At 55.7% G+C, this 16,106-nt stretch overlaps 1 protein-coding gene across 1 annotated transcript in view; it reads right to left on the bottom strand.

Moving 5' to 3' along the window:
* Window positions 1–286: 286 nt before the first annotated feature.
* The window catches only part of FBLN7 (fibulin 7), a 33,342-nt gene continuing 17,522 nt past the window's right edge, over window positions 287–16,106 (bottom strand). Inside the window, exons 4-9 of the mRNA XM_059659170.1 lie at window positions 12,427–12,597; window positions 8,284–8,409; window positions 6,299–6,433; window positions 5,292–5,429; window positions 3,030–3,168; window positions 287–1,232 (exon numbers count right to left, since the gene is read on the bottom strand). Of these exons, the coding sequence (XP_059515153.1) occupies window positions 860–1,232; window positions 3,030–3,168; window positions 5,292–5,429; window positions 6,299–6,433; window positions 8,284–8,409; window positions 12,427–12,597 (1,082 nt within the window). The 3' untranslated portion in view covers window positions 287–859. The remainder of the gene's footprint in view (window positions 1,233–3,029; window positions 3,169–5,291; window positions 5,430–6,298; window positions 6,434–8,283; window positions 8,410–12,426; window positions 12,598–16,106) is intronic.

Below are 16,106 nucleotides of genomic sequence, written 5' to 3'. Positions count from 1 at the left end.
ACCTTCTTAAACTCCCCACAGCCAGGTGTTGCTGACCCATCTCCCATGTGGCCAGGCCAGATTTCCCCTGGGGGAGCAACCCCACATTCACCTGTGTGTTCTTTCTAAGTCATTCATCTTAGTGGGTGCGACCGGACAGAGAGAGAGCTAGAGGTTCCCTCCTACAAGGAACGGGGCCAGCTCATGTTCAGGGGCAGGCCAGGTGAGCAGGAGAAGCAAAAGGCTTTACTTATTCAGTTAGAAAACCAGGTTATGTTTTGAGATAGGATTTCTCAAAAGGAATTAATTCAGGCAGAATCTACTCTTTAATGGTGGTCTCTTGGTCTAGAAGAATCAGTATGGGGGTCCCGGGCCCTGCATCCCTCTCTGGTGAGAAAGCTGGCAGGCATGTCACAGAGGGGACACAGACAACAGCAGAACACTGGGTGGTGGCCAAGGACCCACCCCGTGCCACACACACAGGGCACAGTTTGACCCTCAGCATGACTGCCATAATTCAGGACTCGCAACCACCTCAGACAGACATGAGCCTCCCCTCCCCAGCTAGTTCAGACTCACAGTGCCATTCACACAGCATTTTCAAAAGCTGCCCATTCCCCTGGAAAAGAGATTTCAGAAAATTAGTGCATAATCAAAGGGAACAACCTTAAAGCAGAAAACAGAAGCGATGGCAGCAGTTTGGATTTTGTGGTTGCCCTTCTGTGCAACTCTGTGGGCCAGCGTGCAGCGCGGCCCGGGACACCTGGTGCATAGGCAGGTGAGCAGGTGGGCAGTGGGGCCAGTGTCTCGCAGTCATACCCACAGCCGAGGCTTTGAAGAGACGTGAGCCCAGATCTCCACAGCCCACGCTCAAGCACCCTTAGAAGTCATACGGGGACACAAAGATGGTGACCTTGGACACGTGGTTGGCCTGGAAGGAGCGGTCTAGGTATTCTGACATGTCAACGTCCACCTCCAGTGTCTGCGGCCCCTCCAGGGGCTGGACGAGGATCAGCTCCCCTGTCTGGCGGTCTGCGCGCTGCATCACGAAGTGGCCGCGGCTGTTCCCACCGACGATGCCAAACCGCAGGCTGTTGGGTCCGGGTCGGCCGGGCACCGAGGCCATGGCCATGCGGAAGAGCGTGATGGGCGTTGTCAGGTTGGAGGGCAGGGACAGGTAGTGGAAGGAGATCGTCTTGGGCAGGTGGTGGCAGGGCCTGCTGTCCATGGGGCAGGGGTTTCGCTCACATTGACTGGATCAGAGAGGCAAGACATAGGCAGTCAGCCTCGGGGAGACGCAGGGGGGCTGCCCTGGCCTGGCCTGGCCCCTGCCTGCCCTCTTGCCAAGGCCATTGGAGTGACCTCTCCCAGCCACTGGGCCCCTCACCACAGGTGCCTGGAGCTACAGGCAAGTGAGTGTGGCTGGCGTCAAGGTGGCCAAGGAAGAGGCACTCCCCTAACCCACTTGTGTATGCATGTGTGTGTTCCTGTGTGTATGCATGTGTGTGCCGGTGTGTTCCTGTGTGTATGCATGTGTTCATGTGTGCATGCATGTGCATGTTCCTGTGTGTATGCATGTGTGTTCCTGTGTGTATGCATGTGTTCGTATGTGTATGTATGTGCATCCCTGTGTATGCATGTGCGTGTTCCTGTGTGTGCATGCATGTGGGTTCCTGTGTGTGCATGTGCATGTTCCTGTGTGTGCATGTGCGTGTTACTGTGTGTGTATGCATGTTCCTGTGTGTGCATACATGTGCATGTGTGTGTATGCATGTGCATGTTCCTGTGTGTATGCATGTGTGTTCCTGTGTGTATGCATGTGTGTTCCTGTGTGTATGCATGTGTGTTCCTGTGTGTGCATGTGTGTTCCTGTATGTGTATGCATGCGTGTATGTCTGTGCATGTTCCTGTGTGTGCATGTGTGTTCCTGTGTGTATGCATGTGCATGTTCCTGTGTGTGTATGCATGTGCATGCTCCTGTGCATGTGCATGTGTGTGGGGGGGTGTGCGTGGATGCTATTACTATAGCTGTTCCAGAAAAATAAAGCCAGGGAAGATTCAATAGCAATGGTGATGCTGTATTCAGACCAGGCACCCTCTGCACATGCTGAGACCTCCATCTAAGGTGGGGACCCAGGCAGGTAGCCGGCGGCCTCCTAGGACATGGCGCTCCCCACTGCTGGACTTCCTACATCTCCAAGGGTTATTCACTCCTAAAGCAGGAAACCGTCTGCCTTAACCATTCGGGGCCAGGGTCCGGAGGAAGGCTGACATTTCCCACATAAACACAGACGCAGGTGAGCTAATTCGGTGAGTCTCATCATCCTGGGAATTGATGCAGGTTGAATACTACGTCCGGCTGCTAATCGGGGATGTCCCCAGGGCTAGGATGTGTAGGTCCCTCTGCCCTTCACTCTCACCAACAGCTGCCACGCTCAGGGCCTGCCTTCCTCAGGGCTCCCACTCGCCGGTAGCTCCCAAAGCACTTCAAGGATCTAAGCTGGGGAACTGGGTTCTTTCTACGACAATGCTAGAGCCCTTGGGATCTTTTTAGAAAATGCCCGAACTTTGTCATGGTTGTAGTCATTCTCCTTAAAGGCCTGTCTCCCGTCTTCCAAAAAGAAAAAGCTCTATGGAAGTGCTAGGCCCCAGGAGCCCTTCTAGCGCCACAGAAAAGCCGGGGAGACAGGTTGGCAGAGTGTGCGGGATGTGCTGTGTGAGCACGAGAAGGTGGTCCTCCCCTACATCAGTGTGGCGGGCACTTCCTCCTGGCCACATCCCCCGGTGGCCTTCCCTCCCTGAAGCGCAGCCCCGGGAGGCTACGTGCCCTCACCCTCCGCGTTCGCAGGCAGCCCTGGGAAATGGCTTCTGTCGGGCAAACTGGGTTCTGACTGCACAGAGCAGTGATGCATGTTCTGCAACCACTAACGGGACACAGGAGCTCGGAGAACCCAGACGCCCCGCTCCCCGCTGATCATCTTTCCTCGGATGAACTGCACCATCTCCCAAGGCCATTGGGGGAACCCAGCCCGGCCACCTGGGATACTCACAAGGGAGAGGTTTTCACGTAGCTCACGTTGCCGCTGCCCTCCGGGCACTCGGGGCTGACACACTGGAAGCCTCCACCCGTGTTGATGCATGTGGTCCCCCGGGGACACAGGTGCTGTGAGCTCACGCACTCATCAATATCTGGAAGACGGGCACCCAGTCAGGGTGGAGATCGCCGACGTCCCATCGCTGACAGGGCCACTGGGGTGTGGTGTCCCACACGTTCCAAGCTTTCCAAACGTTCATGCTGTTTCTTAGAGTGGGGAACTCTCCTCCCGGGATCCTGTCCTCCCTCCTGGGTGTGACAGCTTACAGGGGGCTGGACAGCACAAAGGAGTGCTCCTGCCACCATGCTTCTCAGACCTGCCTCCTCAGCCAAGGTGCCCTGCCATCTCCCCTCCATGGCTGTTATCATGCCCTGTATGATCAAATCATTGAAAGCCTCACCCCATGCCCAAAGCAGATGGCCTCACTCTCCTCTGTATGAGTTCTCTGCTCCCTTCACAGGTGAGTTTCCCCACGGAAGTGTGTGTTTCTTCCTAACCCCACACAAACACTATAGGACAGACAGATGGATGAACAAATGAATGAGAGATGGATGGGTAGATGGATGGATGGATGAGAAAGATGAATGAATGGATGGATAGAAGAGATGGATAGATGGAGGAGACAGATGGAGATGGGTGAGAGAGATGGAGGAGACAGATGGAGATGGGTGAGAGAGATGGAGGAGACAGATGGAGATGGGAATGATGGGTGGATGCACAGATGATGGCTATCTGGATACCTTCTCCTACACCAATCCCAGGTTACCATTTCTCTGAGTCCTGCAGTGGAACCTCAATAGGATGTCACTGGGGAGCCACCTCCTCTCGGTTTCCACAGCCTATGGAGCCTTCTGCCCTCTCTCCTCCTCCTTCTCCCCCAGCAGCTCAGAGCCACAGTCCAGGACCAGCTGGGTTCTCTTCTGTGTCCTGTCTCCATGGGTGACAGCTGAGGAACACGGATTTGTCCCTCCTCTAATGCGAGGCAGGCCTGGGTTAGCAGACCCAGTTTTCTGCAACCCAGAGACCTGCTATAGCATCGGGGTTCCAGGACTGAGATGTGGGGTGATCGCACTACGGCATAGTGGCTGTAAGGTGCTTCCCTTTCAGACGGAGATGCAGGCCTGCACCAGCCATGGAGAAGGCAAGTTACGCCCGGAGCCTCATGTCTCCTCCAGATTGAAGGGCACGGGGACCAACTGGCTGCTCTTCCTTTGGGTCCTAACCTGGCTAAAGGCATCATGAAGGGGAGGACATGGCCTGACCTTGCGAGCAGTTACTTGCAGAAGGTCAGAAGAGACTATTTGCCAGGATGGCTAAGCAACTTGCTTTTCTATTTATGGCGATGCCAATGCAGCCTGATGAGAGGTCCTTCTGTTGGTGGTCTTTTTGTTCTTGTTTATTGATTTCAGAGAGAGGGAGGGAGAGGGAGAGATAGAAACATTAATGAGAGAGAATCACTGATCAGCTGTCTCCTGCACGCCCCCTATTGGGGATCGAACTGCAACCCGGGCATGTGCATTGATTGAGAATCAAACTGTTTATGGGTCGATGCTCAACCACTGAGCCACACCTGGGCGGCTGTTGGTGTTTTGTTGTTTTTTTTTAAAAAATATATTTTTATTGATTTCAGAGAGGAAGGGAGAGGGAGAGAGATAGAAACATCAATGATGAGAGAAAATCATTGATCACTGTTTCCTGCACGCCCCCCCCCCCCCACTGGTGATTGAGCCTGCAACCTGTGCATGTGTCCTTGATTGGAATCACACCCAGGACCCTTCAGTCCACAGGCCGACGCTCTATCCACTGAGCCACACGGGCCCGGCTGTTGGTGGATTTTTATTTTTGATTTATTTTTTATTGATTTTTTACAGGGAGGAGGGGAGAGGGATAGAGAGTTAGAAACATCGATGAGAGAGAAACATCGATCAGCTGCCTCCTGCACACTCCCCACTGGGGATGTGCCCGCAACCAAGGTACATGCTCTTGACCAGAATCGAACCCGGGACCCTTCAGTCCGCAGGCCGACGCTCTATCCACTGAGCCAAACCGGTCAGGGCTGTTGGTGGATTTTTAAAGACTGAGTATATCTGAGACTTTGACCCCGGAACATCCACTGCATCCCATTCCAGAGTCCTGGCAGGTCACAGGAGCAGCAGTGACCAGGTGCGGAGAGCCCCTCTCAGCCCCGCAGCACCCGCCTCGTGCAGGTCCACTCACCCTCACAGCTCTTCCTGTCGGGCAGGGTCCGGTACCCGCTGGGGCAGGCACAGCGGTAGGAGCCAGGTGTGTTCACGCAGGTGTGCATGCAGAGCCGGGGGCGCCCCTCCTGCCCGTAGAGCTCACACTCATTCACATCTGGGAACAGAAGTGCCTGGGATAACTCGGGGGGCCATGAAGTCAGCCTTTTCCCCAGCAGAGCATGGGAAAGCGGGGGCGGGGGGGGGGGGCGGGAGGCGGGGGGCACTCCCATTCTGCGGAGCCAAGGGCCAGAGGGCATAGGGAGGAGGGCGGGAGCTGACCAGACAGATTCCAAGGCTCCTCTAAGGCTGAAGACCCTGGAAAGGGAGACCCCACAGAGGCTGGCCAAGCAAGCCCCCAGGGCAGCCCAGAGAACCAGTGCCTGCTGCACCCCAGACTCCCCGCCTACTTTGTAGCCCCCTCTTTGGGTCTTGTTTCTGCTGCAGTAAAAGGAGGGTGTTGGCACCAACTGACCGATTCTCAGGTCTGGACCACTGGCCTGAGTTGTTTTCAGAAGGAGCTTTGGTGGGCAAGATGGTCCCTAGAAGTGGCCTTGTCCATACAGCTAAGCCCAGAGGGGCAGGGAGGAGCCTCAGGCACGTGCCCAGCTCCAAATCCCCACCCCTGTGATTCCAGCCACGATGCAGGGACAAGGGGCTCAAGGCCACGCTCTGCCTGGGGGTGAGCCTGGGACCCCTGGCTACTTGCTCATGGCGGCTCTCACCTCCCACCATGTCTAGGTGTTAGCTCCTTCTCAGCAGCCACCAGGTCAGCAGGAACCGAAAACCACAGAGGCTGGGATCCTGAGGCCGCGCTCCTCCTTTGCGCTCTGGGTGGGGACTGGGTGCGCCCATAGGTGGGAGGGCGGTGGTGGCGCCCCTTCCCTCCTGCGTCCCCCCTGCTGTGCCCGTCTGGCAGGCGGGCACCCCGTTGTGTCCCCCCCCACCCCCACTTGGAGTCCCCTCCCCGCGCACCTGCCTACCTACCCTGGCAGACGCTGTCGCCGCCCGTGCCGCTCAGCTGGAAACCCGCCTCGCAGCTGCAGTGCCGGGTCCTCTCCACCTGCGCGCAGCGGGGCGCGCGGCTGAAGGCGGGGTCGTCCGCCTGGCGCTCCGGGGCGGCTGCGGGGAGAAGACGAGTCAGAGCCGCCCCTCTGTCCCGCGGACCTCGGAAAAGGCCGGGAGCCCGAAGGAGAGCTCACTCTGCAGGCGGAGGGAGGAAGAGAGAGGGGGAGTCACCAAAACCCCCCGCTGACGGCACACCCCCGCGGACGGCACACGCGCTGCACCGAGGCCAGGCGGAGGGCGAAGGTCGGGGAAACCGCCTCTTCGTTCAGAAAGGCGTGGCGCACACCCAGTGCCCACAGCCCAGCCGGCACCGCAGTTCGCATCCACTTCTGGAGGGTTCTTTTGTGCTGTATTCTTGTTCTTTTGTACGGCGTCTATGCTTTTTGTTTGTTTTTGAACCAAGAACAGAAATCAACTTTCTAATCACAAAAAAAAGTGTTCGTTTTTGGAAGGTGTCGAAGGTTGGGGGAGGCTGTAGGAATGGGGGTGAGAGTAAGGGGATGCACAACAGGACACAGGCTGTGGGGTTCCTGCCACGGAATGGTCCCCGAGAGGAGCCGGATTCAGACAGAAGTAGCAGGGTTGCCAGGGGAGGTGCTGGGCGCAGAGTCTCAGCTCTGACACGGGAAAAGGCTCAGGGGCTGGGTGGCTGCAGGACAACGTGAACGTACTTAGTGCCACTGAACCTGCCACCAAACCCGACACTTAAAATGGCAACCTTTATGTTGTGTGCATTTCACCACGACAGAAAAAGCAGGTGACTGGGTTTAAGAAAAAGCACTGGGCGGGAGACTGCCCCCATGGGGCTGACAGACAGGTGAGTAAGCTCCCGGGCGGGCGTCTGCGAGAGGGTCCGTGATGCTGTGAGGCAGGAGCTGGCTTTGGGGCACCCGTCACGCCCTCCTTCCCTTCCTGGGTGGGGGGTCCCCATCATGGGACACTTTATACATGAAGTGCCCCTGGGCCTGAGGAACAGCTGCCTAGAGGTCCTGATGGCAGAAGCCGTCAGCCTCCAGGACCAGCACATTTCGGTTGCGAGGGGCCCATTTCCTTTTCTGTCCTGTTTGTAAGGAGAGGCAGTGGGGCTGCCCAGAAGGGCCCGCCTCCCACCTCCATCTGACAGAGCAGCTTCCTGGCGACCAGCTGGAGGGGCTCGGGGCTCCTGGCAGGGCAGCCTCGTCCTGAGAAAACTCCCAGCAGGCTGGATGGAATCAGGGCACGTAAAGCAGCAAATTTCTGGGGGCAACACTTACAGGTGGCCTTGGACTGAGTCTTAACAAAGCTCCTACTCTCCGGATAATGTGCCAACCGCCCGATCCTCCCCCCACACTGAGATGCCACACAGAAACCACACAGGACGTGCCAGGCTTTGGGGGCAAAGGAGCAGGATATACTTAGGATCTGACCTATTTATGCCATTTTGGTTGCACCGCAGTGTGGGAACCCCGTCCACCCCTATCGGTTCCGTATTGCATTTTCCTGCCATCTGCACGGCAGCCACTGTGTGTCTCCCAGGCCTTCTGGCTGGCGAATATGCGGGGACTCTGTGCGGACAACCTCCCCACCACTCAGATGAATAGTCGCCCAGCTCTAAAGACGCCTGGCCTCTAACAGCAGCCGCGGACTTGCAGGTGTGATGGGACAGGAAGCCACTCTGTAGGTCTGCAGGGGAAACACTGACACGTGAAGGTGGCCGCAAGGAAACAGCCCAGCCCCAACCTGGGGACTTTTCAGGCTGTGAATCGGTCCTTCCACTTGAATTTTCTTCCATAAAAGGGTTCAAAACTCTGGTTACACAAAAGAGCTAAACTCCGTCCCTAGTACCTGCCTCGGTGCGTCTGGCGGCCCCTGACCAGGGTTCCCTGGCAGCAGATGTCCTCGCCCAGCCCCACACGGCCACGTACCAGTCTGGGCCTGGTGCTGGCAGCGGCTCCCGGTCCTTCCTGGAGGGCAGATGCACGTGTACTGGTTGACTCCTTCTAAACACGTCCCGCCATGCTGGCAAGGCTGGCTGGCGCACTCGCTGATATCTAGGAAGATAAATAATTTTCAATCACAAGTCTGAGTTCTGATTCAAAAACAAACAAACAAAACACAAGATGGATGAACCGTCTTTACGTTGCATTTTGCCTCGGGCCTCCGCCTCCCCCTCTGTCCTTGCCACCACCTGCTGCAGGAGCTCAGATGCAGCCTACCCTCCCTCTGCAGGCTACGTGCCTGCCAGCCTGGAGCTCTGCTGGTGGGTATAGCCTGTCACCTGCCCCTGTCAGCCAGCTCCCAGGTAGAACTGCCCCCAATGCTGCCCATCAGCCAGCTCCGAGGTAGAACACCTTTAGGACAGGAACTTAGTTTGGGGGAGTTATAAGAGGAAGGGAGGGATGGCCCATGGAATGTACAGAAATGGGGAAATGCACTTTCCAATCCCTCCTAGAAGCCCTCCCGTCAGTTCTCCTGACCTTGACCTCTCCTTAATGCTGGAAAAGGAAACGGTTCCTTGTTCATCTACGCACAGTCTGGTGGGAAAGCTCCATAGAGAGATATATGTTTAACAGTGCAATAGGTTTTCCTCTGTTGGTAGTTTTTCTTATTTACACTTTGTTTCCACAATGAACATTTAAAAATTTCCAAATCAGGGGGGGGGGAAATGATATTTGGAAACCCTCAGGCCCCATCTGCATGTTGTGAATCCCGTAAGCCCAGTTTTGGTGGTGGCGTTCGGGCACCAGGGGCAGGTCTGGGGCTCCCGGGCTGACCACCGCGTCCTGGGGACGGTCCGAAACGCCCTGAGAGGCACCTGAGCATCCTTCCCTGCCGTGTCCTTTGAGGGGAAAGGAAGGTCTTCGCTCCTGATGAGAGCTGCAGCCTTGTGGGGCGGGTTGGCCTCCTTGTGACTGGGGTGTCGTGTAGACTGTGACATGGTTTGTCTCCATCACGGAAGGACCCAGACCATCCAGATGCTAGGAGGAGCCATTTCAACTTCTCAGCGACCTCAACCTGGCTGTCCTCCCCCTACAGGCTCTGTTTTCAGATGAGGGGTTTCCAGGAATGTGCCTGGAGCCACACTGCACACAGCGCCACGGGCTCAGAGCTCCCGTTTCTACCTGTTGTCCAGCCCATCGGTTCTCACCAGCAACGTCTGAAAGCAGCAGACCTTGAGGCCATGAGGTCATGGGCACAGAGCCAGGATTTGAACACGGGCGTCTTTCATTCTGGCCTCGGTGGGACCAGCGCCATGGCCTGTCCCCAGCCAGGCCTCCAGCAGGAGGCACCGAGCCCGGTCGCACCTGGACTATGGGGTGCAGGTGGGGTGGCGATTGTACCCAGGTGCCCCAGGTTTTCATTTCTAGACAGGACCCACACAGACTCTTATCTTGATCCACTCTTGGAGGTGTGCCATGGCGTGCCATCTAGGTCCCGACTGAAGTTCCGCTGTTATCACATCGTGTCTGTCCCAGGCAGGGGCACTTCGTTAAGTGCATGGAGACTTCACAGCTGCAAAGGGGGCACTGGAGAAGCTGTGGAGAGGCTGGGAGGGCAAAGGCACTGTGATGAGCCCTGGCCACGTGGCTCAGTGGGTTGGGCATCGTCCCATTCACCAAAGGGTTGCGGGTTCAATTTCAGGTCAAGGCACATACCTAAGTTGCAGGTTCGATTCCCGGTCACGGTGGGTGCAGGAAGCAACCGATCGATGTTTCCCTCTCACATCAATGTTTCTCTCTTTCTCTCGAATATGAATAAAAACACATCCATGGGTGAGGATCAAAAAGCAAAAAGCACTGTGATGATTCTGTCGCCCAACTTACTGTGAAGTGAGCCCTTACTGTGTCCCTGGACCTGAGCTGTGTTTCACACGCGTGATCTGACCTCTTGTCCCTTTATTTCTCATTCTTTCCTGTGTTCTGTCATCTAGTTTCAAACTTCCCATTTCTCCCATCACCTCGTTTCTGAGGTTTTCTTCTACGTATGCCGTCCTTTCACCGTTTTTATCTTTTTAAAATTTCTTGCTGCTTGTTCCGAAATATCAGTCACAGCTTTCATCAGTTCTGTGGGCATGTCTTTCTGGCATTTCTCCATTGGCTGTCGACTTTACTCTCTGTTTTCCTACCGTAGTTTGTATGGGCTTGTCAAGTCCTTTCCTATGACTCATCCTCAGGGAAGTAAGTTTTCCTGTGGAGTTTTGCGAGCTCCCTCACTCCAGGTCACAGGCCCGTTGTTTCCGCGTGGACACTTGCTCAGCTCTGCCCTGTCAATCCCCCCCACTCTTGTCTGGACCATCCCTTCCATCTGCACCGATTTTCCTTGTTGGGCTCCATTTGGGTTCTCTTCCCGCAGAGGCTCCACCATATCGGGCCTGTCCCGGAACGCCCTGTGCGTTGCCAGTGGCCAGACTGCTCCAGAGGCAGAAACTCCCTCTTGAACACACGAGCCCACGCCTGAGGGACCTGGCCCAGGAAGGCCAGTAACAGGTTACTGTGGGTTCAAGAGATTTCTCAGTCATGATGGCAACAACAGCAGCGCGAAAACAGAAGACACAGAGGAGCATAATGAAGGTGCTCAAGGAGAGGAATCTCACGGGTGTTTTATGTCCCATTGAAATGACACCCGATGGAAAAGTTGCACCTTTTGGGAAGTTGGAAAACTCAGGGAATTGCCCCGAGGAGGGACCAAACGGGGAGATGTCTGCATGAGGACGGCGACGTCACCAAGGGGCAGCGTCACTGGAGGTAGAGGACCAGGACGGGGACTCCCCAACAGACGTCTAGAGTGCTGTCCGGCCCAAACAAAACAAAACTCTGCCCTGAGCTGGCCAGGCCGCTGGAGTTACCTCCCGGTTTATAAGGGATACAGAGACAAAGGCGCAAACGCCCAGTTACAGTAAGTGCCAAGCCTGGCGGCTGTAGCTGCAAGGCTGTAGGACACACAGGAAAGTGGTGAAGAGAGTAAACCCTAAGAGCGCTCATCACCAGGGAAAAAACCTTTTGTTCTTTTCTCTGTCTCTATAGGAGATGATGGAAATCTCTCAGGATCAAGGGAAATCCAGATGCAGGTCCCCTGTGTGTCCGCCTGTGACACCCCTTGCATTTCCTGGCTAGCTGCTGATTGGTCTGAGAGCTGGTACCTGTAATTCCCCTGCAAACCGCGTTCTTCCCAGGAGCTGGGAACCCAAGCCTGGACCCGCGAGTGTGGCGCTGCTGCCTGTGCTTCTCAGGCCAACCCTCCCGTCGGGAGAGATGGTGCATTGCTGATGCTCCTGTATGCTTGCGAGCTACTCACGCGTTCAGATGCTGTTCTTCAAAACCTACTTGTTCATGTCCTATTTGCGTTTCCCCTGCACTTCTTGGGCTACAATCATGGACATTCTGCCCTGGCAGATGTGCTCTGAGCCTGGCCCTGAAAATGACTGGTATGCATGAAGATTGGGCCATACATTTTTGAAAAGCCAACACGTGATGCGTGCCAAGTCTGATTTCTCTCAGCATCAAAGAAGTACTGTTTTCAAGCCCAACAGAGAGAAGAGAAGGCTTTCATGCCTCCCTCTCACCCAGCGGTCTCCCCAGAGCCGGTCACACCAAGTCCCACATCAGATACAAAGGACACCTGAGGGACTTCTTCAACCCACAGGCCACCCGCAGCCTCACAAGCAAACGGCAGCCCAGAGCGAACGAGACAAGAGGAGCGTTTCTGTGCAGCGTCTCCCTCTTGTCCTTCCCCACGACCCCCAGAAGGCGTCTTGGCCCCGTTGGTAAGAGCAGAGCGAGGTGCTGAGGAACCGACGCTGGGGTCAGAGTGTCTGCGTGTGGATCAGCTCAGCCTGTCCCCCGGCGCTGTGGTCTTGGGCATTCTGTGCCTCAGTTTCCCCATATGCAAAACAAGACTAAATTGTAGGGAGGATTTAGGGAGCTCGGACAGGTGGCACTGAGTCATCAGACACTGTGCCCACTTTCCTGCGGTTGAAAATGGTGGAGGCATCAGGTGGAAAGGGTCCCGAGGAATGAGCCTTCCTCCCCAGCAGGGCCCAGCCCCGGGGACCGTTAGGAGGGACCGACCTCTGCAGTGGGGCTGCTCCCCGGTCCAGGTGCCGTTGGGAAGACACACCACACTGCTCGGCCCCACCAGATGGAACCCGGGGTCGCAGGTAAAATGGACTTCGTGATCCACTAAGTACTTGCTTCCAAACTTCCTGCCGTCTCGAGGGGCGTTCAGAGCGGGGCAGGAAACTGTAGGAGAAAAGGAAGGACCACAGAGAGTTAGACATCACCCTCCACTACCAGGCTCCTCTGAGTGCCTCCTCCAGGCTGTGCACCAGGCTGGACCTCTTAAATGTCTCAGCGACTCCTCCGAGCTCACGTGGCCAGGGGTGAGGACTGCCCACTCCGTGGAAGATGAGGACCGCGGCTCAGAGACGCCGAGTGCTGTGCGTGGGCCTGGCCGCGTGGGAAGCTCAGGGTGGGATTCCCCGCAGCCGTGCTGACACCTGACACTCTCAGAGCTTCAGGCAGGGCTTGGCCTACGTCCAGGCCTTGGCGTCTGCTCTTCTCTCTGCCTGGGATGTTCTTTCCACAGAACGTCCCATCTCTGGCTCCTTCTCACTCACATGGGCCTCTGCTTGAAATCAACCCCCACCCAGAATGTTCTCTGACCACCACGCTTCGCTCAAACCTCCCAGGGCACCTGCTATGCTGTGAGCTCCCTGCGCTTCCCTCCTAGATGTGTGACCACTGGAGGCCTCTTATCGCCGAGTTTGTTTCCACGTCTGTTGTCACTTTTCTCCCCAGGAAGCAGCTCAAGAGGGGACTATGCTTGGCCCGAGTCCCTGCGGCATGCCCAGCCCCGCCCAGCCCAGCGCCTGCCCCACAGTGAGCACCCAATACCTAATCCTTGAACACACGAGTAAATGAAAAATTACCTACTGTGTTCTTACTATGTGGCAGGCACTAGCGAGGCGCTTGGGAGAATCAGCGAACAAAACCCTGTTCTCTGAAGCCATTCCTAGCAGGGGAGAGATTATGGATAACCCAGACCCACGAGCAAGCGGCAGAGTGAGGGGAGAGCGGAGAGTGTCATGCGGGAGATAGAGCAGGGAATCCTGGGGGCTGCACGGTGAGGGGGGCAGTCGTGAACGTGGTGGTCAGAGGAGGCCTCACTGGAGCCAAGAGTTGAAGACGATGGAGGCATAACCACGCAGAATCCAGGACAGAGGGGACGTGCCGGTGCCTGGCAGGCCTGAGGAATGTGAAGGGGACCACTGTCAAGAGGGAAAGGAGTGGGGTCTCTTTGGGGTGAAAAATCTTTAAAAACCTCAAAGAAAGGAAAACCACCTGCTGGAGCAACTCCCAGGTTAACCAGACCCGCATAGGTGGAATAGTATCTGGCACACAGTAGGTGCTCAGTAAATGTTAGTGGAATGAAAGAATGGATGCAGAACAATGAAAAATCGATTTGCAGCCCAGGCGGCATGGCTCAGTGGGCGAGCATCAACCCAGGAATCAGGAGGTCAGGGTTTGATTCCCGGTCAGGGCACACGCCCAGGTTGTGGGCTCGGTGATTCTCTCTCATCATTGATGTTTCTATCTATTCTCTCCCTCTCTCTCTCTCTCTCTCAAAACAAAACAAAACAAAATCAACTAATTAAGGACATATTAAAAATGTTCAATAAAAAAATCAATTTGCAGCAATGATCCAGTCAAAGAGCTGGACAAAATATTTATTTAAATCTTCTTAAAAGCATCAAGTAGGTATAAAAATAGTGACGAGAAATTAATCTGTGAAGAAATTTGGGAGGGTGGCAGCAGCATTTATGCTGCTTTTGCCCCGGGGTGGGAGTAAATGAGAGAAAAATCCATGTGCATTCACTTCCCCAGTGTGAGCCAGCGGCCTCTGTCCGGTGGACGACATGCCCCGTGGACGATGTGTCCATGGCTGGCTCACTTCACTCGGAGCCCGTCCCAGCGAGTCTGCAGCCACAGGGGCGTCCCCTGCCGCTTCCACAATAAGCTTCATGTGCAGGAGTGAGATCAGGGGGAGCCACCCCGGGTGATGGATGTGGATGGGACGAGGCTGCCTGGACAGGCCCTGACGCCGACGCCGACAGGCTGTGATGCTCACAGGAAAGAACTGCTGGGAAAGCAGCAGGGAGATACTCAGGACAGAAGCCAAAGAGGAAGACCTAGGAGTCCTCAGGACTAGAAATTATTCTTCCTGACTCCCCCCAAATGCCCTTAAAAACAGCAAATTTCCCACTACCTGGCTCCCATGGCCCAGGTGCAGTCACCCCACCCCGAGGTGGGGGTCCTGACAGCTGCCAGACCCCATGCCCACACACAGACGAGGTAGAATGCACGGTGGCAGTTTTTTTAAAAAAAGAGAATGGCCCTAACTGGTTTGGCTCAGTGGATAGAGCATCGGCCTACAGACTCAAGGGTCCCAGGTTCGATTCTTGTCACGGGCATGTACCTTGGTTGTGGGCACATCCCCAGTGGGGAGTGTGCAGGAGGCAGCTGGCCGATGTTTCTCTCTCATCGATGTTTCTAACTCTCTATCCCTCTCCCTTCCTCTCTGTAAAAAAATCAATAAAATATATTAAAGAGAGAGAGAGAGAGAGAGAGAGAGAGAGAGAGAGAGAGAGAATGGACCACTTAAAAAATCCTTGCATGGCTCAAGGAAGAAAGACCCAGAATCTGGAGATGAGAGGGTTAGTAATTTAATGATACACCGTTCTGTGTGCACTACTGGGCATGGCTGGCAGTTTTATAAATGAGCAGCTGCACTTTCTCCTTTGAAACTCCCAGTGGCCGCAGGCAGCTCTGACCCCGCGGAAAGAGGAAGGATCTGGGACCTGCTACTGCTAACTCACTTCTCCTGGCCGAGACTTCCCATCTGAGGCAGGAAGGATAGATGACCTTGCCTCTTCTCAGAGCCTGGCTGTGATGCCCCCCCCCCCCCGCCCCGCCGCCCCGCGGAGCCCCTGGCACCTGGGAAAGGGTGAGGGGGTCTGGCTGGCAGGTCTGGCTCTGCTCAGGGGAGCTGGGGAAATCAGGAGTCGACTCGGTGCTGCTGAGACTCTGGATTTGACAAAAAGGTACACAATCCAGCACCTTCCCCAGGAAACTTCATCTCACACAACCAAGAAGGTCCTTGATAATTCGCATTAAGTGGGTGAATGACATCAAATACGCCACAGGCTCATGACTCCCCCGCTCCCACCGCCACTCCCCAGACCCCATCACCCTGCGGAGAGACCAGAGGAAATCCAGCCACCACTTCTGGGCCGTAGCAACGTGAAAGCCATTCCTGGGACAAGCAGGAGAAGACCTGGTGTCCGTCAGAGCCCACCCGCTGTGCTCACCAGACCCCCACCCTCACCTCCCACTAGGCCGAGTGTGCCCTCCTGCTGGAGGACTGGAGTGCATGCCTGACACACCGCAGCCAGTGTTGGTTCCTGGATGGGCCAGGAGCGCTGCCCTGGTGCCAACACCAGTGGTGGCGGCGACGTGTGTGTTCGGGAGGGCGCATGTAGGAACTCAGGGCTTTCCACTCAGTTTTGCTGTGCTCTTAACAGTGCTCTAAAAATTAGTGTTAAAACACTGCAGCCAGCTGGAATCTGCCTGGGTGGGGGTGGGGATGGGGGTGAGGGAAGGGGGGAGAAGCAGCTCTTGCTCTAAAAGTGGTGCCTTTTGAGGTCTGTGACCTTAACATGCAGACGTGAGCATTCTGCAGAATGGAAAGA

This window comes from Myotis daubentonii, chromosome 12 (assembly GCF_963259705.1).
Source record: "Myotis daubentonii chromosome 12, mMyoDau2.1, whole genome shotgun sequence".
Lineage (NCBI taxonomy): Eukaryota > Metazoa > Chordata > Mammalia > Chiroptera > Vespertilionidae > Myotis > Myotis daubentonii.
This window is presented reverse-complemented; position numbering and strand designations above follow the sequence as displayed.